The sequence below is a fragment of the Carcharhinus amblyrhynchos genome, chromosome 14 (assembly GCF_965287045.1).
Source record: "Carcharhinus amblyrhynchos chromosome 14, sCarAmb.v2.hapA, whole genome shotgun sequence".
Classification (NCBI taxonomy): domain Eukaryota; kingdom Metazoa; phylum Chordata; class Chondrichthyes; order Carcharhiniformes; family Carcharhinidae; genus Carcharhinus; species Carcharhinus amblyrhynchos.
In genome coordinates, this window is record NC_137337.1 from 24,943,929 (window position 1) to 24,966,514 (window position 22,586).

The window sequence follows — 22,586 nt, forward strand, 5'->3', positions numbered from 1 at the left end:
GGTTCAGTCCCATGCAGATATCTACCAGTGACCAAGTAATAGCAGCAGGAGGCCCAGATGATGCAACTGCCCCTCAAGAGGAATTCAAGACACCCAACCAGCTCTCTCGAAGAACTGAAGTGAAGCAGATTTGGCAGAGAAAGAGAGAATTGAACAAAATCTTTTTTTTATTAATTTGTGGGACATAGCATTTATTGCCCACTCATAGTTGCCCGAGGGCAGTTGAGAGTCAACCAAATTGCTGCACACTGCAGTCACACGTAGATCAGATCCAGTTAAGAATGGCAGATTTCCTTCCCTAAAGGACAATAAACCAGATGGTCCCCACACTGGCATTGCTTCCTCACAGCACCAGGGACCCAGGTTCAATTCCAGCCTTGGGTGACACTGTGCGGGGTTTGCACGTTCTGCTCGTGTCTTTGCCAGTCTTCTCCCACAGTCCAAAGATGTATGGGTTAAGTTGATTGGCCAAGTTAAATTCCCCCTTAGGGTCTGTCCGGGGCAAACAGGGTGAATACATGGGATTATGAGGATAAGGTCTGGGTGGAATCCTTCTGTATGTGCTGTAGGGATTCTAAGATTTCTACAATCGGTAATGGATTTGATCCCCGGTGCCCAGAACATTAGATCAGCTTCTGGATTAAATAGTCGTTATAATTCGCCATCACTTCCCCAGCTTGGAATGACAGACCACAGACTGGTGTACCCCGCCCTCGCCCCACCCCGCTGCTGCAGGTGTCAATCACCAGCAACAACCCCCAGGTCATCTCGCACCACTGGCTGAAACGTGCAGGAGCTCACGCGCATAGCCGAGCCCCGCCCTCGACTCCTCCCTCCAGGATGAGCCCCGCCCCTGTCCCCGCCCCTTTACAAATGAGCCCCGCCCCATCCCCGCCCCTCCAGGATGAGGCCCGTCCCCTGTCCCCGCCTCTCCAGGATTTTTCCCGCCCCCTCCCCCCCCCCCGAAGCCCGCCCCTCCATGATGAGCCTCGCCCCTTGTCCCCGTCCCTCCAGGATGCGCCGCGCCACTCCAGGATAAGCCCCGCCCCTCCACGGTGAGCCCCGCCCCTATCCCCGCCCCTTCACGGTGAGCTCCGCCCCTGACCCCGACCCTCCAGGATGAGCCCTGCCCCCTTGGCCCCGGGCGGGGGTGTGGCGCGGTGTGCGCCGGGATGGGCTGATGACGTTGCACAATAACAAGAGCAGGGGGCGAGTGGCGGTGATATGTTAACGACGAGTGACCGATGGTGACATGGATGCCATCTCTGCCCCTTATGGCGTGAATGTTGTGGGAACGGCAGGCGAAGCCCACCACCTTTTGAAGCAGACGGGCAAAGGATATTGCCAGCCTGAGAGGTAAAATTAAATCACATTTAACGATAAAACTGAGCAGGAATGCGGGGTGAATTGCTGTATAAGTTGTCCACAGAGTTCACTGGCTGCAGGAGGTGCGTTTGTCACTTGGCCCTCTGGTGCAGCTTTCAAAACATCCTCAGTCACGCCTTAATTAGAAAATTGCAACCTGAGTCTGGTCAGCTTTCTCTATATGTAAAGATCTAATCCCTTTGTAGATCGGGTCGAAATTAATTTCTGTTTAGCTTTATTTCACGAAGGCGTACACAAAACTTTGTTTTCGAAGTTGGTTTAGTTCGTACCGTCCTCTTTCCGCTCCCCCCCCCTAAAAGAACTCGCAATGCCAAGATATGCTTGTGAGTTTTGCACTGCTGTCTTATTAAGGATCGAGATTTGGGGAACGAATTGACGAAATCGAGATGTACAAATATTAAAAATATTGCAAAGTTTTTTAATGGTGACATGGTCTAACTCCCAGGTTTCGGGTCAGATTTAAAAGTAAAAGTTATAATCATTGCACGTTAATAAAGTGTTGTAGTTGTATCCCCCATGTTGAAGTATGATTCAGAAATGTCAGTATACTGTAACTACGCAGACGATCATTCTTCCTGAACCTAAGTGCTGTTCTGGAGGATGCAGGAGTCACTTGCACGTATTTAACCCTTCTTTGACAGTTTGACATCTTATTCCGATCACTGTCACCCCGCCCCCACAGATCTCTACGCACTCTCTCGTCTTCCCCCGTTAACGCAGCTTTTATTGCACTTCTGTACAGTTCATATCTACGCACCAGTTTTGCCCCAGAATCACAACTGTTGTAGTCCATGAGGAGGCCATGTGGCCCATCATGTTTGCACCAGGTCTCTATGAGCAACTCCCTAAGTGCCATGCTCTCGCCATAATCCTGCACATTCTTCCTTTTCAGATAAATCTAATTCCTTCTGAATGCTGCAATTGAACATGCCTCAACCACACACTTGGGCAGTGCATTCCCTTGATTATTGCTGTGTGAAAATATTTTTTCCCATTACTTTTGTGAATTACTTTAAATCAGTGCACTTTCATTCTTGATCCTTTCAAGAATGGGAAAAGTTTTTCTGTCCGAACCACTCAGAAATTTGACTACCTTTATCAGGTCTTCCCTCAGCCTTTTTCTTCCTCTGAGGAAAACATTCCCAACTTGTCCAACCTGTATATGTAATTGAACTTGCTGAACACTATTCTCATGAATCTTTTTTACACTTTTTCCAATGCCTTCACATTTTCCTAAAATGCAGCGCCCAGAACTGCAAGCAATATGCCAGCTAATGCCAAACTTAAAAGGACTTTTTTTGAAAGAGTGTAATGTTTGCAATTATCTACTCCTTAAGCCTAAGGAAGGTTGAAAAATTATGGCCAGTGTCTGTAATTTCCACTCCCACTGTGTCCTTGGACGCATCTCACTGGTCCTATTGTCTTATCAGCTATCTATCACCTCCTCCTGAGCAATTTTAAACTGTTCTTTTGACTGGATTTCATCCTCTTTCACCATGGACTAGTTGAAATCTTCTTCCTTGGTTAAGACAGAATCAAAGTATTCGTTGAATACCTTAGCTATGCTCTCTGTCTTCCTGCATAAATGTCCTTTTTGGTTTTACCAGTCTTTTACTATTTACGTGCCTGTAGAAGATTTTAGAATTTCCATTTTTGAGTGCCAGTGTCTTTTAATACTTCCTTTGAATCTTTTATGTTCAGCCTGGTTCTTAATTTTTTGTGAATTACAGGATAGAACATCCTGTATGCCATGGCTGATGCAGTTGTGGAACTACGATTTTATCTAAACTCCTGAAGATTATAGTTATAATAGCTCCATAGTTTAATTGCAAGTGTATTGATATCATTGTTTTAGTAGTTTTTAATTAGTCTTAGGTGGCCATTGGAAGGAACACTTACTGGATTTTCTAATGTCATGCCTCTGTGACATACAGAAAACTTTTAAGAATGAAAAATAGCCGAAATTCAAAACCTGAGAATTTTAATTTAGCATTGGCCAAACAAATGTTGAAATAGATGTTATTTCTAAATGTGTACTAGCAGTTTTTTTTAAAGAGCGCCATTTGAAGTTGGCCCATTGCAAGAACTGTCATTTCCACTTGAGGATGCTGAGTTTACTGTGGTACTGATTTTAATCAGGGATCTGAATGTATCATGCATTTCTAGGCAAATTGTGAAATACAAACTCATTTTTCTGCCCATAATTGAAACTACAATTAAAATATTAAGGTGCTGGATTTTTAAGATGGGAGCTGCTGGATTTTACATTTGATTTTGTTATTACTTAAACATTACCTAAAGATTACTTACTTAAAGGGGAGGCGATAGGCTAGTGGTATTATTACTCAACTATTAATCCAGAAACCCAGATAGTATTCTGGGACCTGGGTTCGAATCCTGCCACGGCAGGTGGTGGAATGAGTCTACTGATGACCATGAAACCATTGTCGATTGTCAGAAAAACCCATCTGGTTTACTAAGATCCTTTTAAGGAAGGAAATCTGCTGTCCTTACCTGGTCTGGCCTACATGTGACTCCAGAGTCACAGCATTGTGACCCTTAACTGCCCTCTGAAATGGCCTAGCAAGCCACTCAGTTATAACAACTGCTACAAAGTCTCAACAAAGAAAGGAAACTGGATGGACCACCTAGGCACCGGAAAAGACAACGGCAAAATAAACAGCCTTGTCGACCATGCAGAGTTCCCCTTACTAACATCTGAGAGTTAATGCCAAAATTGGGAGAGCTGTCTCACAGACTAGTCAAGCAACAGCCTGACAGAAATTCTCACAGAATCATACCTTACAGATAACACTCCAGACACCACCATCACCATCCCTGGATGTGTCCTGTTCCACCGGCAGGACAGACCCAGCAGAGGTGGTGGCACAGTAGTATACAGTAGGAGGGAGGCAGTATTCCGCCATGTTGAACAACACTAGGCGATTGGCAAGGATGCAAAATGTACTCTGGATGGGGGATTTCAATGTTCACCACCAAAGTGGCTCAGCAGCAGCACTACTGATTGGGTTGGTTGGGTCCTGAAGGATATAACTGCTAGACTGGGTCTGCAGCAGCTGGTGAAATAACCAACAAGAGGAAATAACATTATTTGACTTTATCTTTACCAATCTGCATCTGTCCATGACAGTATCGGTAAGAGTGACCACCATACAGTCCTTGTGGAGACAAAGTCCTGCCTTCACATTGACAATTACCTCCATCATGTTGTGTGGCACTATTACCTTGCTAAATGGGACAGACTTCAAACTGATGTCGCAACTCAAGACTGGGCATCCATAAGACACTGTGGGCCATCAACAGCAATGGAATTGTATTCCAGCACAATCTGCAACCTCGTGGCCCAGCATGTCCCCCACTCAAACCAGGATCAACCCTGGTTCAATGGAGAGAGCAGGAGGGCATGCCAGGATCAGCACCAGCATATCTAAGAATGATGTGTCAACCTGGTGAAACTATCAAACAGGACTACTTGCATGCCAAATAGCAAAAACAGCAAATGATGGACAGAGCTAAGTGATCCCACAATCAACTGATCAGTTCTAAGCTTTGCAGTCCTTCCACATCCAGTCGAGAATGATGGACAATTAAACAGCTCGTTGGAGGACGAGGGTCCACAAATATCCCCATCTTCAATGATGGAGGAGTCCAGCACAATAGTGCAAAAGATAAAGCTGAAGTATTTCATAGCAATCTTCAGCCAGAAATGCAGAGTGGATGATCCATTTTGGCTGCCTCCAGTGGTCCCCAGTATCTCAGATGCCAGTCTCCAGCCAATTCAATTCACTCCACGTGATATTAAGAAATGGTTGGAGAAACTGGACACTGCAAAGGCCATGGGCCCTGATAACATTCCTGCAATATTTTTGAAGACTTATGCTCCAGAATTTGCTACTTCCTAGCTAAGCCCTTCCAGTATAGTTACAACATCGACCCAACAATGTGAAAAATTGTCCAGGTATGTCCTATACACAAAAAGCAGGACAGATCCAACCTGACCAATTACTGCCCAGTCATCAGTAAAGTGATGGAAGGGGGGTCATGAACAGTGCTATCATGCAGCACCTGCTCAGTGATGCCTAGTTTAGGTTTCGTCAGGGTCATTCAGCTCCTGACCACATAATAACCTTGGTTCAAACATGGACAAAAGAGCTAAATTGCAGTGGTGAGGTGAGAGTGACAGCCCTTGACATCGAGGCTGCGTTCAACTGAGTGGAGCATCGAGGGGCCCTAGCAAAACTGGAATCAATGGGTATCAGGGGGCAAACACTCTGCTGGTTGGAATCATACCTCGTCCATAGGAAGATGGTTGTGGTTGCAGAGGGTCAGTCATCTTGGCTCCAGGACATCTCTGTAGGCTTTCCTCAAGATAGTGTCCTAGGCCCAACAAACTTCAGATGCTTCATCAATGACCTTCCCTCTGTCATAAAGTCAGAAGTGAGGATGCTTACCAATGATTGCGCAATGTTCAGCACCATTCGCGACTCAGATACTGAAGCAGTCCATGTTCAAATGCAACAAGATCTGGACAGTATCCAGGCTTGGGCTGACAAGTGGCAAGTAACATTCGTGCCACACAAATGCCAGACAATGACAATCACCAATGAGAGACACTGTTAATCGCCACGCCTTAACATTCAGTGGTGTAACCATCATTGAATCCCCCACTGTCAACATTCTTGGGGCTACCATTGACCAGAAACTCAACTGGACTCATAACACAGTGGCGACAAGAGCAGGTCAGAGGCTAGGAATAGTGCGATGAGTAACTGACCTCCTGACTCATAGAATCTACAGTGCAGGAGGAGGCCATTTGGCCCATCGAACCTGCACTGACAACAATCACACCCAGGTCCCATCCCTGTAACCCCACATGTTTACTCTCCTAATCCTCTAAGGGGTGATTTTGCACGGCCAATCAACCTAACCCGCACATCTTTGGACTGTGGGAGGAAACCCATGCAGACAAGGGGGAGAATGTGTGTAGTTTGCACCCAAGGTCGGAATTGAACCCAGGTCTTTGGCACTGTGAGGCAGCAATGCTAACCACCGTGCTGCCCCAGAGCCTATTCACCATTTACAAGGCACAAGTCAGGAGTGTGATGGAATACTCCCCACTTGCCTGGATGGGTGCAGCTCCAACAACACTCAAGAAATTTGACACCATCCTGGACAAAGCAGCCTGCTTGATTTTTTGCAGATGTGGTGCCATTCAGTCCCTCCACCACCAACGTTCAGTAGCTACAGTGTGTACTATCTACAAGATGCACTGCAGTAATTCACCAAAGATCCTTAGACAGCACCTTCCAAACCTACAACCACATCCATCTAGAAAGACAAGGGCAGTAGATAAATGGGAACACCCCCACCTGCAAGTTTCTCTCCAAGCCACTCACCATCCTGAGTTGCCGTTCCTTCAGGGTCACCGGGTCAAAATCTTGGGTCAACCCACAGAACATGGACTGCAGCGATTCAAGAAGGCAGCTCACCACCACCTTCTCAAGAGCAACTAGGAATGGGCAATAAATGCTGGCCAGCCAGTGACACCCATGTCACATGAATGAATAAAATTTATTTTTCCCTGTGGCTTTAAAAAGCCAACAGCTTCTTGAAACAAGTTAGTCAGTAATATGGTTTTGGACAGTTGGGTATTCTCTTCTTGATGCATTTGTAAGGACCAGTAAATGAAATAAATAGTATTTTTCAGTGCATTTTATGTTTGGATGTCCACGGTGCTTCAGGACTTTTTTTTTTAAGTGTGGTTACATTGATTATGCAAATGCAACAGCGCACAGTGAGTCAGGGATGAGGCAGCAATGAGATGAATGACACATCTACTTCTTTTGAAATCTTTTACATTCATCTGACAAGGTTTAAGGTCTCGTTGAAATGAAAGCACCCCTAACAATGCTATCATAGAATCTTTACAGTGCAGAAAGACACCATTTGGCTCATCGAGTCTGCACCAACTCTCTGAAACAGCATGCCACTAGACCCACCCCTCTGCCCTATCCCCATAACCCTGCACATTTACCATGGCTAATCCATCTAACCTGTGCATCTTTGGATTGTGGGAGGAAACTGGAGCAGTTGGAGAAGACACACATAAAATCAAAAGCAATAAAAGCTAGAGTAGCCAAGTTAGCTGACCATTCATGCGTGCTCCAACAGCAAGATCATGGGTGACTCTCCAACTCAACTGTACTATCTGGTAGAGTTCCCATATTCCCTTAATTTCATGACTACTGAAAAATCTGTATATTTCCAAACCTTTTGAATAATAAATTCATTCTCTTCTCAGTCCTAATTGGCTGACACCTTATTCTGAGACTGTGACCCTCATGTTTAATATTTCTCAGCCAGGGAAAACATTTTTTCAGCATCTCCTGTATCATGCTCCTTAAGAATCTTGTATCTCAATTAGATTACCTCTCATTTCTCTAAACGCCAGCAAATATACCTTGTCCACTTAATCTTATCCTTATCTCAGAAACTGTATTGAAATGCTCAATTCCTAGATTGATGTTTGAATCTACATTTTTTTTAAAATACGGATGCCAGATTGCTACCTATTAGGGTACCAGATCAGAAACTCCAAAGTATATTATGAAGCTAGACTAGACCTGAACAATTTTTTATTTTGGCATTAATGAGGATAAGATGATTCATTCCAGGCACGATTCAACTGACAAACTGGGAAGCTTTTATCAAAGCAAACTTTATTTAACAGCACAATTTAACAAAAGCAAATTAATTAGCTTAATTTTTAATAATTGAGCAATACATAAACATGACAAGGTACAATTCTTAACTGCTAACTTATCACAAGAGTTCCAATTCGAGCAATATTCCTCTTATAGACTTAAACCCCCCTCTTTTAAAATTATTTAGCAAAACACAAGTATACTTGCTTGTCTTAGGTTAACAGTCCTGGAACTTTCAGAACACCTCGAAAGAGAGAGAGAGTCAGAGAGACAGTGTTTCCTTCTGGCAGCCCAGGCAGCAACTGCATGTATTGTTAAAATGAAACTGAAACTCCTTTCCAGTAAGCTTAACTTCTCCCATTAAATTAAGCAGATGACTCTGTCCCTGTCAAACAACCTAATCAAAACTCTACTCTGAAATCCCGGAGGAACCTAAGTTAACACAAATGCATTAGTTAAACATAAGAACATAAGAACATAAGAAATAGGAGCAGGACTAGGCCATCTAGCCCTTCGAGCCTGCCCCGCCATTCAGTAAGATCATGGCTGATCTGTTGTGGCTCAGTTCCACTTTCCCGCCCTCTCCCCATAACCCTTAATCCCCTCTCTTATCAAAAACCCATCAACCCGCTTCTTAAAAATATTTAGCGAGGCAGCCTCCACCACTTCAACGGGCAGAGAATTCCAGAGATTCACCACCCTTAGAGTGAAGAAGTTCCTCCTCAACTCCGTTCTAAACCGCCTCCCCTTTATCTTGAGGCTGTGCCCCCTAGTCCTACTGTCTTTTTTGAGCGGGAAGAGTCTCTCCACCTCTATCCTATCCATCCCATTCATCATCTTATACGTCTCAATGAGATCTCCCCTCATTCTTCTAAACTCTAGCGAGTACAAGCCTAGTTTATTCAGCCTCTCCTCATAGCTCAACCCCCTCAACTCCGGTATCAGCCTAGTAAACCTCCTCTGCACTCCCTCCAGGGCCAAAATATCCTTGCACAGGTGCGGCGCCCAAAACTGCACACAGTACTCCAGCTGCGGCCTCACCAATGCCCTATACAGCTGCAGCAAGACCTCCCTACTTTTATATTCAATCCCCCTCGCTATGAAGGCCAGCATCCCATTTGCCTTCCTGACCACCTGCTGCACCTGCAAGCTGGGTTTTTGCGACTCATGCACAAGGACCCCGAGGTCCCTCTGCACCGTCGCCTGCTGCAGTTTTTCGCCACGTAAGTAATAGTCCTTCCTACCATTCCTCCTACCAAAGTGGACCACCTCACACTTGCCAACATTAAATTCCATTTGCCATTTCCTGGCCCATTCGCCCAGCCTATCTAGATCCTTCTGCAGACTCTCCACACCCTCCGCACAATTTGCCTTTCCCCCAATCTTGGTGTCATCAGCAAATTTCGACACCCTGCACTCGGTTCCCTCCTCCAGATCATCTATATAAATGGTAAATAGCTGAGGCTCCAGCACCGACCCCTGGGGCACCCCACTAGTCACCAACTGCCAATCCGAATAGCACCCATTGACCCCCACTCTCTGCCTCCTATTTGACAACCAATCCTCTATCCACGCTAACACCCTACCCCCAACTCCATGTCCCCTGACCTTCTGCAATAACCTCTTGTGAGGTACCTTGTCAAACGCCTTCTGAAAATCCAGAAAGACCACATCCACCGGCTCTCCTCTATCCACTGCCCTAGACACATCCTCATAGAACTCCAGTAAATTTGTCAGACACGACTTCCCTTTAATGAAACCGTGTTGCGTCCGCCCTATCAAGCAATTCCCTTCAAGATGCCTCGCAATTTCCTGCTTAATGACGGATTCTAACATTTTACCTACCACAGACGTTAAACTAACCGGCCTATAATTCCCCGCCTTTTGCCTGGCACCCTTCTTAAACAACGGCGTAACATTAGCCGTTTTCCAATCTTCCGGCACTTCCCCGGAATCCAGCGACGTCTGGAAAATAACCACCAAGGCATCCACTATAACCTCCGCCATTTCTTTCAGAACCCTCGGATGCATTCCATCCGGTCCTGGGGACTTGTCCACAATCAGCCCCTCCAGTCTGTCAAGCACCACCTCTCTAGTAACAGTAATGTCATTAAGACCCTCCATTCCTACCACCTTTCCATCGCTAACACCCGGCAAATTATTCACGTCCTCTTCCGTGAAGACAGAAACAAAAAAGTTATTCAAGACCTTAGCCATATCCCCATCCCCTACCACTAGCTCCCCTTTCTCATCCTCTAAAGGACCAACGTTCACCCTAGCCAGCCTCTTCCTTTTTATATATTTATAAAAACTCTTGCTATCCTTTTTTACATTAAGTGCTAGCCCAGCCTCATAGCTTCTCCTACCCTCCTTTATCAACTTCTTTGTCAATCTTTGTTGACATTTAAACCTTTCCCAATCCTCTTCTCGCCCACTACTCTTAGCTACTCTAAATTCCTCCGCTTTTAATTTAACACTTTCCTTCACCTCCTTCGTTATCCACGGCTTATTACCTCTCTTCCTACTGTCCTTTTTAACCATCGTAATAAATTTCTGCTGAGCACCAAGAAAGATCTCCTTAAAGATCCTCCACTGCTCCTCAGCAGACCTACCTTCCAACGCACTCCCCCAGTCCACATTCGCCAATTCTTCTCTCATCCTACCATACTCCCCTCTATTCAAACAAAGGACGCGTGTCCGGGAACCCACTTTCTCCTCCTCCATCTGCACCAGAAACTCCACCATACAATGATCACTCTCTCCAAGAGGATCCTTCACCGCAAGGTCCCTAATTCTACCCGCCTCATTACATAGCACCAGATCCAAGATAGCTTGCTCCCTCGTTGGCTCCAACACACACTGTTCAAGGAAATTATCCCGGCAGCATTCCAAGAACTCCTCCTCGAGCCCACCTCGTCCAACATGGGTCGACCAATCAATATGCAGATTGAAATCTCCCATAACTACTGCCGTCCCATTCCTGCACGCCGCACTTATTTGCGTGTTAACAGCCCGCCCCACCTCCAGATCATTATTCGGGGGCCTATAGACGACACCCACCAGCGTCTTCCTCCCTTTGCTGTTCCTAATCTCCACCCACAACGATTCCACGTTCTGCTCTTTGGCTCCGATATCATCCCTTGCTACCACCTTGATACTATCCTTAATCAGCAGAGCTACGCCACCCCCTCTTTCCTCCTGCCTATCCTTCCTAAACACTTGATAGCCCTGTACATTCATCTCCCAGTCCCTGTCACCTTGCAGCCACGTCTCTGTAATGGCCACCAGTTCGTATCCATTTGTGTCGATCTGCGCCACCAGCTCATCCACTTTATTCCGAATGCTTCGTGCATTCAGATAAAGCGCTTTCATCCCAGCCTTCACCTGGACCCTATTTGCCGTAACGCCACCAATTGGGACATCCTTGGCCTCTTCCCTTACCTGTACCCTATCCTTAACTTTAGACCTCGTAGCGTCACCTACCCTCGCACCCTCCCCCCCCCTAATTAGTTTAAAGCCCTGTCTACAGTCCTCTTTACTCGATTCGCCAACACTCTGGTCCCAGCACGATTCAGACCAACCCCCTCCCACCCGAACAAGTCCCACCTACCCCAATACTGGTGCCAATGCCCCATAAATTCGAACCCATTCCTCCCACACCATTCTGCTTAAATAAACACTCCATGCCTAAATGGAGTACTTATCTTGTTCTCCCAGCTATTAATTTCCAAGACAAATCAGCACCCTACGAAACAGATCTGAGTTATGAACATATCCCTTACAGGAAACATAATAGAAATATATTTCTTAAAGGCAATGTATCTTCACATACCACTGAAGCAATTTGACACTTGGCTGAAATCATTTTATCATCTCTGGCTTGCACACACATACACAACCAAAAGGAAGGCATTGCTGCTTCTGAAATAAACAGTGACTTTCTTGTGAAACAGGTAGTTCTGTAGAACTGTGATCAGTGCATTCAATTGCAGAAGTACTGCAGGGATGGTTCATTTATATTAATGCACAAAATAAGAAGTAAATAGAAAATTGAAATCATGTTTTCTGCTCATAACATTATGATAACAAAAGTTACTGCTGTGCTTTGCTCCAGTTCAGTGCAGCTGGTTGTGGGTATTAGTATTGTAAAAAACCTATTAGTAGCAGGTTATGATGAAGAAAAGGGGAATCAGTACTAGAATATATTTGTAATTAAATTTATTGTATTCATGATTATAACATCTCACTGCCAATTACGTGAACAATAAAGATAATACAGGCTGTCTTTTTGTGCTAAGATAGTGAGATTCAAACTATTATACAAAGTTTTAGTGACAACTATTATGTCCCTGGGGGACCAGTTTAGAATACTGTTTAAACATCTATACTGTTGATTCTATTTGGAGTTTGTTGCTTAGTATATTGTATGTATTATAAAAGATTGCATATATAATTTTAAAAGTGAGTTGGATGGGTACTTAAGGATGAAACACCTTACAGAGTAATGGAAAAAAAGCAGGGTATGGGATTAAGCATGACTGCTCTTTTCAAAGAGCTCTTTGGGATGTCTGACCTCCCTCTGAGCTGTACTTTTCGATGATTGTATAACCTCTTTCAGTTGGTGGATGATCTGTAACTTTGTTATTGCTGTTCAGATTCCTTTTGAAGAGCCTTAAACAGCATGGTGGAAAAATGGTTGAGTGGCAGAATGTAAGTTTATCTTTGTTTCTCCTACTACTATACTAAGTTCACTATCTCAGCTGTTATGGTGAAGGTTTCCACTGGAGGCCAGACCCTTTTGCACAGGGAAGGAGAAAAATTGGAGTGAGACCAGTCTCATTTGTATATCTTGAATCAGAAGTTTTATCTTTCATGATTTTGAGTTATATTTCTTTCAAAATGTTATAGTGTGTCTATAATTTGAATTGTTAGAGCAAGTTAGTCAATCATTAGATAAAGCCAGTGCCAAGTGATACTGAACTTCTCATGTAAACTGTTAACATAAGTTTCTGCGTATAATAATGCAGATTAGCTAGGATGAATGCCCCAGTTTGTATTTAAACTGCAATCCATTAGTTGCACCAGACCAAAATTACATCAAATTTGGCAGCAATAAAAGCTAGTAATCTGGGCAATCATGAATGATCCTCACATATGTCAGAGTTCTTAATGCCAGAAATAGATTTTGAGCAATTAATGTAAACAGGAAGCAGATTTCCTCTTATTCTGCTTTTGGTTGGTGCGAGACACAAATTTGGCATATTCTCATTTTAAAAAAATGTCTCTGTACAGAGCAATGTCAACACATACCAACTAATTGACTTTCCTTATCATGCATGCACTAGATAGAAGAAATTCTGTATCTTGAGCAGTGACGTCCTGCTGAAAATAGATATTACAACGTTAGATCGAGCATGACGTTTTCTAATTGGCAGGCGTTCACATAGTGTGGGCGTCATTCTGTAAGTCTATTTTAAAATAATTTGATTTCGTCAGGGCCACATCCTTATTCATATTCCTAAAATACTCATTCAAAGCAAAACTTGAAATTAAGACTACAGACAATGGGTACAAAATAGTTGATTTTTGTATTCATGTTTTTGAAAATAGTTATGCAGTTAAATTTCTAACTGTATAGAAAGACTTCCCTGCATCTCAGTCGTAATAAACTGTCTCTGCAATGTATTAAAATTGACTTAATACAACATTTTGCATTTAGAATCGTAGAATTGCTATAGTACAAAAGGAAGTAATTTAGCCCATCAAGTCTGCACCAACTCTCCGAAAAACATCTTACCCAGGCCTACTCTCATGCCTGCCCCAGCCCCTTAACCTCGCTCATTTAGCTTGGCTAATCCACCTAATTTACACATCTAGGGACACTAGGGGACAATTTAGCATGGCCAATCCACATAATCTGCACATCTTTGAACTGTGGGAGGAAACCGAAGCACCCGGAGGAAATCCATGCAGACATAGGGAGAACATGCAAACTCCACACAGGCTGGAGCCAAATCAGGGTCCCTGGTGCTGTGAGGCAGCAGTGCGAACCACTATGCCGCCCATAACTTAAAATAATTTGGTCAAATATTTGGGTCATAATTCTTTGCAAAATGTAATTATTTTTAATACTTGAATACTTTTGCTTCTGCTTGTAAGATATGTAGTGAGGGGAAATAGTATCCTAATGTTATGGAATGTTGGAGCTTTGCATTTGAAAAAAGAGGATCCAAATAAATTTACTCCCAATGGTTTGAAGTAATTATTGGCAATAAGGTCTGAATTATTTCCAATAATTTGACTTTAATAATAGGAAAGTAGGAATTTAGTGTTTAAAAATTAATTGGGTAATTTGAATTAAGTGCCAGACATGCAAAGAAAAATTTTGCACCTGCTCCTTGTTGGACTAGTATCTTGGAACTTGGAATAGGGTTTGGTATGAAATTTGTTAAGTTGGTGGCAGGGGAAGAGTTTTTGTCTTATTTTAAAGTTCTGTACCATTGTTTTTTATAACTTGTTTTTTCCAAATCACAAATTAACTGTCCCATATAGTTGTGTATGAATTATCAAAAATGACTGTTTAATTCAATTGAGAACACCAGATAAGTTTGTAATTGTAGATGTTTTGATGAATTGTGACCTTCATCCGAATGAAAGATCACATTAGAGCTATTATATTAGTTGTATATTTTGAGCTGCTGCTGTGATGGAAGTGAGTTGTACTTTAGGAATTAAAAGCAGGTAGAAATTTGGTTATCCCACATTTCAAAAAGTATGCACAGTTTTGGCTTTCATATTCCAAAAGTTATCTAGAGGGTGAAAATAGTGATTTACAAGGATGAAAGAACTGAGAGGTTACAATTAAACTGAACATATTTGCAAACTTTTCTGTAGGAAAGAACACAGAGGTGACCAAAAGGTTTTTTTTGGGTTAGATAGAAAATGTTTCCACTTGTGGGAGTATCCAGAACATAGGAGATCTAAATGTAAAATATTCACCGATAAATCCAATAAGGCATTTGGGAGGACTTCTTTACTTGAAGTGGTTAGAATATGCAGCACTGATGCTAGATGAGTGCAAGCCTAATAGAAACATCAGAAATGGGGTTTAATGTAGTAGGGTGGGGGGAGGTGACATTTGGGTAGCATAAATACTGGCAAACTGTTGAGCTAAGTATTCTGTTTCTGTGCTGTTTCTTCCCACTGCCCAGAGAGAAGGTAATTGAATATATTCATGGCTGAGTTGGACAAATTTTTGTTTGACATGAGGGGAAAACAGGAAATTGATGATAAAACTACAGTCAGATCAGCCATGATCTTATTGAATGATGCAGCAGGCTCAAGACCAGATAGCCTATTCTTTATTTCTTTTCTTACGACCTCAGCGTTAAATGAATAAAACCAGAAAGTGCTGGAAGCACTCATCAGCCCAATCAGTATCTGTGGAAAAAAAAATGGGTTTGTGGCCTTTCAGCAGGGAAGCATTAACTGTTTTCCTCTCCACAGATACTCCCTGACCTGCTGAGTATTTCCAGCATTGCAGTATTTACTTTTGCATGAAATTTATAATACCATTGATAGACTGGTAAATTTTCTAAATGTATCTTTTTGTAAAAGCATCAGAGTAGATTTTGAAACAATTGCAGATTACAAATAAAAAGGTTACAATAAAATTACTAAAATAATTGAAGTGCACGTTCTGTTCTGAAGATTGTAGCATTCCCCGACAATCTCTGCTGGTTGATTTAATCTTCTGCTTGTGAATTCGAGCGATGTGATTGTCTAAGTGCTCAGGTCTGGTTTTATAATCTGTTATATGACAACATTAGCTATTAGTTTAATGAGGATTAAAATAACACCTTGATAGCTACATCATGAAGAATCACCAAGCTGGAAAATGTTTTATCTTTGCATTGATTGATATTGCCTTGTATCATTTAATGAATATTTAAGTACAGTGTTTTTTTTCCTATCTTTTATCCTAGGACAAAAACATTATTTGAAGAGATCCGAGCATCTGTTACAAATAATTCAAATGAAGATAGATCATTCTGGAGACCTGTTCTTCCATGGGGTGGAGTGTACACCATTAAAGCTGGAAAAAAGGCAATGGCTTGCACTCCACTGTATGTTAAGATAAGCCTAAAAAACACTTGCAGCATTGATGGGTTTTTGATGTTGCTGTATGTAATTCTCAGTGAAAATGAGAATTTTCGTAGAGAGTTGCCAAGCTACTTGGGAAAGGAATTTGTTGAGCGCTTTCTGTATTTGATGGACTCTTGTAAATTCACAACTGTGAAGTTGTTGTGGATTTGGGATAAAATGGAAAAATGTCAATACAAATCAGAAGTCCACAAGGCCTCGCTAGAAATTGATCTTTTTGGAAATGAACATGAAAACTTCACCAGAAACTTGGAGAACCTCATGTCCACTATTCAGGAAACTTGCTGTTCTAATGGAAGATGTCCAGCACGTTTGCAGGAAGATCAGCGCAAGACAATTATCATCTCGTAGGTTGATTGTTTATTTACTGAGTGAAACTTTACAGGAGACTGAGTAGTACCTTTTTCTTCCAGCATTGGAACCTGTGTTTAGTAACTCCAATTGAATCCAGAAAACTGTGAGGATTGTATGAAATAAGTTAGGATATTCTAAACCCTTTCTGATTGGGTATGAGTTCACAGGACAAAAATGGTGTTCTTAAATTGCCATAATTTGTTACCAAGGAACTGATAAGTAATTGAGGTAAATGAGACAAGATAAGCTGGTGCAATGGACATGTCCTTTTGAAGTTGGATGCAGTATGAAGAGCTTCATTCTGTCATTGGGAGTGCAGCAGTTCCTCTGAATTTATCTCCTTGCCTGGTACAAACATAGTTTTTATTGAGAATATGTTAGACTCTCAATAGGTTCAGATTTATATGCTTATAAAATTTCAGTTTTGGGTATATCACATTTGACTGATGTAGAATTTTATCAGTTAAGTAATTTAAAACAAAATTACGCTTATCTGAAACAATTATAATTCCGCTATTGCATTCATGTGAACCCGTCCTTAGAAATAGCATCATACCATTAAATATTACAACTCTATAAATCTGCCACGCTAAAGTTAGAATGTTATTTTCAAATATTTAGTTGATCAGAATTTTATCTACGCATATTCAGATATTAATTAGGTGGAGGAAATGTGATTACAGTTGGTTGAAATCAGACAATGAATGTATAGTTTTAGAATTGAAACTTATCTTGGATGTTGCTCTTGAGCATTGCTCTTGAACTGCAATACATCAATTGGTTCTGACACTCACATGGTACTGGGGGTTGTTAAAAACAAATGACTGCCTTGGTATCCCTTCAATATTCCTGAATAGCTAGAGTTGTACATTTAATTGACATGGAATCCCGTGTAAAGTATTTGAAAGCATAGATATGTGGCACAGTGACACAGTGGTTAACACTGTTGCCTCACAGCCAGAGATCCAAATTCAATTCTGCCTTTGGTCACTGTCCATGTGGAGTTTGCACGTTCTCACTGTGTCTGCGTGGGTTTCCTCCGGTTTCCTCCCACAGTCCAAAAGATGTGCCTGTTAGGTGGATTGGCCAGGTTAAATTCTCCCTCAGTGTTCCTGAACAGGTGCTGGAGTGTGGCGACTCGGGAATTTTCACGGTAACTTTACTGCAGTGTTAATGTAAGCCTACTTGTGACACTGATAAATAAACTCAATAACATCTTTAATAAGGTCATTTATTGCCACTTGGGTGGTATAGAAATTATGCAACTAACTGTAAAGTCAAAAGTTACCTTTTTAAAGCATGTAAGTAAAACTGGTACAGATTATTAAATTTAAAGTTTAACACATGTTAAAGAAGAACTTTTAACTTGATAGCTCTAGAAGTCTTCAATACAGGATGGTGGTTGGAATTGAAAATCTGCTTTCACATACTAAGGAAGTGACCAAATAAAGTAATTAATTAAAATCTACACAAAACAAACATCATGTGCTTAGTTTGAGGAAAAGTATTTGAACCAGCGAGGCTTGGTTTGCAAGAAAATGACCAGAATTTGTAAATATTACATTCGTTGATTTCATGGCTAATATAAAAATTGGATGCATCATGAGATTACAAATCAAAATGACTAAAAACAATGAAATTATTTCTAGAATTAGCTCCACCACAAAATGTATTATTAAGAAGTGCTCATTTTGAAATCTTTATGCTATAAACAACGTATTAGCTGTGTTACTGAGCATTTTTAGTCTGAAATTCTTTGTTTAACAGTATGTAGGTGTTACTGTTAATGATATGATTTCCAATTTGGATGCTAATTATCTTTTTGTTTCGTGAAGTCCCTCACATGATTCTCTCCTCGGTGATGTAATTCAAGCAGCGGTGGACGAATTATTCTGTCCCAGGACTGAGCTGTGCGAAGAACTTGGGTAAGTTCACAGACTTATTTCATGTTCTTATAAACTGAGCTCAAGCTGACTGTATTTGCTGGTCACTCAATTGCACGTTTGTTTTGGGATAATGTCCATTGCAGGAAATGGTTGGTTTACTATGATAGGAATCTGGCTGGAATTGTTCCAGCATTTAAGTAAAGCAGCGAGCAGGCAATGTCAAGTTAACTTGGTATGACTTAGAAGCTGAATAATAATCAAAATGATGCCCAGTAAACAAAAGCCCCTTTGTGTTGCTTGCCTGTCTGAACATATGTCCAAAATTATCAAAGAAAATCCTCACCGTTTTGAATAGTTACCCCAAAAATTAACAGTTCAGAAATTTTGGATTGAACATAAGAACTAGGAGCAGGAGGGAGCATCTGGTGGCCCCTTGAGCCTGCTCTGCCATTCAATAAGATCGAGGCTGATTTTTTTCGAGGACTCAGCTCCACTTACCCGCCCGTTCACCATAACCCTTAATTCCTTTACTGTTCAAAAATATATCCTTGCCTTAAAATTGCCACAAGGAAACTTAAGGAAGCCCAAGGGCTTGGAAATTATTAACCAGCTCACTCATAGATGATTTTCTGTTCTCGGGGAAGAAAAATGAGCATGTTCATATGGGTCTTTTTAAATAAGTAGAATATTTTTCCATCAATCCACTACATAGTAAATTTAGTGATGAATGTTGCTAATGCTTTTTTGTGTTGTTCTTTATAATTAAATACCTTTAGTATTAAGTTGCACCGTACCTTTGCTTAAACAAATGGTTGTTCATTCTTCCATTCCACGAATTCAGTTTTCCCGTTTACCTGTTCAGTCTTTGAAGGAGTTACTATGTAAGGCCACCATTAAAAGCATATTTACTGAAAACCTCTGCTATTGGGACTGCAGAAGTGTTCCAGACTGGAAGTCAAATCGTCGGCTATTTGAGTCTTATTTTGATCATACGTAGGTCAATGGATATCTCTGAGATTGGTGCTTCTAGCATACATCTGTTAGTCACTGCATTTCTCCTTCTAGATGTAATGGTCAGCGTGAATTCACACAAAGAATTTTTTGTCATGATGCTCCTCCATTTGTCATCCTAAATATGGAGCAATGGAAATCTGAGGAATTGGCCTATGTCCCATATAATTTGGCTGTAGCAAAGCAAAGGTAGGACTTTAGCACTTTTCAAAGGTACCTGTGCACTCTGGAGTAGTAAAATTAGTTGAACATTTAATGCATTTAGACATTAACTAAAGTGCATATTTTTGGTGGCTTTTTAATCTTAATGTTATTCTGTCTTTGAAAGTAACAAATAAGGGTCTGGCTATAGTTTTTAATGCTTTATTGTTATCACTGATGTCACAATTGAGATTGAAAAGATTGTTTTGGGACTGTGTCTTTACTTTAGGATAAAATGAAGGGGATCAGATTACCTATTCTGAAGCAACCTGACAGTGGGTCTGGGTGAGGGGTCTGTCAAAGATTAAAAGAAGGCCAAATTGTTTTGTCCGCTCAAGCTCTGAGCAAATGTCCCAAACCTTGGCCATACAGTCATCTGGACTTTAGCTCTTTTCTACAGTGAACAGTGTTAATCCCCCTCACTGCACTGTCCACTACTACTATTAGATTCCTTTTTGCTCACCCACTTGAACCAACATAGTGACTTGTACCTGCAGCTCATCAACCTTGTTTACCACACAAGTATTTGCATACATGCTCTCCGAACCCATCTTAAATTCCTTGCATTTGCCATTTCTGACCCATTCTATTTCTGAACTACTGCTATTTATCCTCCCAATCCTGTGAGCACCTTGTTTTAACCTTTATTTCATCCTAGTGCCCAATGGCCTGCTCCCTTGTTTTAACCTCTCCCAAACAGTACTACTTAACCTCTCTACAAGAATAATGGTTCCAGCTCTGAGATGCAACCTGTCCAACTTAAACAGGTCCCAGTGCCCCAAGAATCTGCAGTTCTCCCTCCCAACATCATCTCTTCAGTCATTGTATTAAAATGCTTTGTCTTACTGTTTCTATACTCATGAATTTCTGGAGCTGCAAGAAACCTGGAAATTACATCTTATGACCTGTGCCAAATGTCTGATACTAATGGAGGGATTGGCAATCTCTGTTTCGAGTTATGTGCAGAAGTGGAGTTAGAAGTAACCAAACATTCTAAATATCAAAATTGCAAAATAAGACCAACCTTTCACACAGCATAAACTGCTTCAGTCTTAGTCATAGGATTGTTTAGCCACATGAATGCTACCTGAATCGTTATATGGAAAGACAGTGGCTAATCATAATCATATTATCCTGTTTGAACAGAACTTTGATATGGAGTTCTGAAGTCAGATTATTGCCTTTTGGGATGTCAAATGAATGCATAGTTTTGTAAACCCTTGAAAAATATTTTATAATGTCTGGTGGGGAGATAAATCCCCATCAGTAAAGAACAGAGAGAAGTCTTACCACACCAGGTTAAAATCCAGTGGGTTTATTTGGTATCACAAGCTTTCGAAGGGGCAGTGCACCGAAAGCTTGTGCTACCTTATAAAGCTGTTGGACATTAACCTGGTGTTGTGGGACTTCTTACCGCGCCCACCCCTGTCCAAAACCAGTATCGCCACATCAGCAAGGAAGAGGGAAATACATTAATCCAAAGTCATTGAAAAATGAAAGAGACTGTGGGAAGACTTGAAGTTGAAAGCAAGAGTACCTTTTTGTGTTTTGGAAACTTTTGGTAGAACATAGGGTCATATTGCAGTAGTTTAAACTTTGTGCTTGGGAGGAATGTTGAAACAGTAGTACACTTTGAAAAACTAACTGTTGTCTCTCTGGATCCTAGATATACACTGGAGGGGGCAACACTTTTTAACAAGGAGGAGCACCATTATTCTGCTGTGTTTATGATTGATGGTAATTGGATGCATTATGATGGGCTTAGAACTGAGAACTTGGTCTTTTTAAATAAACCTCCAGAGCTGCTGCTCTTGTCCTCTCTTGTCTATATTCGAGATAGAAGTGATTAAAATGCCTTGTGTTTCTCACATAAGGTGACTGATGTACAGGACTACAAAGGTCGTTCTATCTTTTTATAACTGGGGAGAAAATTAAACCAACTTGGCATCCAAGAATAATGGACTATAAAGTTCTGATTTATTAACTAAAATAAAATATACCTTTTACAACTGAATGTACCAGGCACTACCTTTTTGTTAACTTTACAACTATGCAAATGTATACAAATGTCACACTGTTTCAAATGTATCTTGAATACTCAATACTGAATATTTTTATATAAAATTGCTTCTGCAATAAAGTTTCTTTTTTGTACATGACATTTGAGTACTAATTGATCGTACAAAATCCATTTTTGTAAAATTGGAAAGAACATCGTTCAATGTAGGTTTTCTTGTGAAAAAGAAAAGCAGAATACCATATACATCATTGAAAATATGAATGCAAGAAAGAAAAATTGGCTCATTTTAAAAATATCTATTTCCAGGTACCATAAATACAGGAATATTAAGATAAGATGACTGATGCTATGGATATACGGTCATTATGGTAAAAGGAGGAAATCCATTCGGATACAGCGTAGGATGTTAGAATATTATTCAAAACATAGCATTAGCATTTAAGAAGTCTCAAGTCAATGTACTATAGAGATTCTATGAATTTGCTGAAACCACTTGAACTATGGCTGAACTATTAATCAAAATTTTATCTTCAGAATTTAGGAATACAAGATTTATATTTCTGCCATAAGATGCGGAAACAGTTTAGACTGTTTAGACGAGGACAGCACAGTGGTTAGCACTCATAGCATCAGGGACCCAGGTTCGATTCCTGGCTTGGGTTACTATTTGTTCAGAGTCTACACGTTCTCCCTGTTTCCACCCACAGTCTGAAAGGTGTGCTGGTTAGGTGCATTGACCCGATCAGGTGCCGAAGTGTGGCAACTAGGGGAATTTCACAGTAACTTCATTGCAGTGTTAAATGTAAGCCTTATTTGTGACTAATAAATAAACTTTAACTT

General features: G+C 41.3%; 1 protein-coding gene across 3 annotated transcripts; it reads left to right on the top strand.

Annotated features, from left to right (window-relative positions):
* Positions 1 to 1,161: 1,161 nt before the first annotated feature.
* Positions 1,162 to 21,885, top strand: dorip1 (dopamine receptor interacting protein 1). Of its 3 annotated transcripts, XM_080202450.1 has the most exons (6): positions 1,247 to 1,356; positions 12,767 to 12,821; positions 16,097 to 16,621; positions 18,464 to 18,553; positions 19,580 to 19,714; positions 21,393 to 21,885. In XM_080202450.1, the coding sequence occupies exons 2-6, from the start codon at positions 12,793 to 12,795 to the stop codon at positions 21,574 to 21,576; spliced, it is 963 nt and encodes a 320-aa protein (XP_080058576.1). In that variant the 5' UTR covers positions 1,247 to 1,356; positions 12,767 to 12,792; the 3' UTR covers positions 21,577 to 21,885. The 3 variants fall into 3 exon arrangements, with proteins under 3 accessions (XP_080058575.1, XP_080058577.1, XP_080058576.1); XM_080202449.1 differs by lacking the exon at positions 12,767 to 12,821 and having other exon boundaries at positions 1,162 to 1,356; XM_080202451.1 differs by lacking the exons at positions 12,767 to 12,821; positions 19,580 to 19,714 and having other exon boundaries at positions 1,162 to 1,356.
* The last annotated feature ends 701 nt before the right edge of the window (positions 21,886 to 22,586 follow it).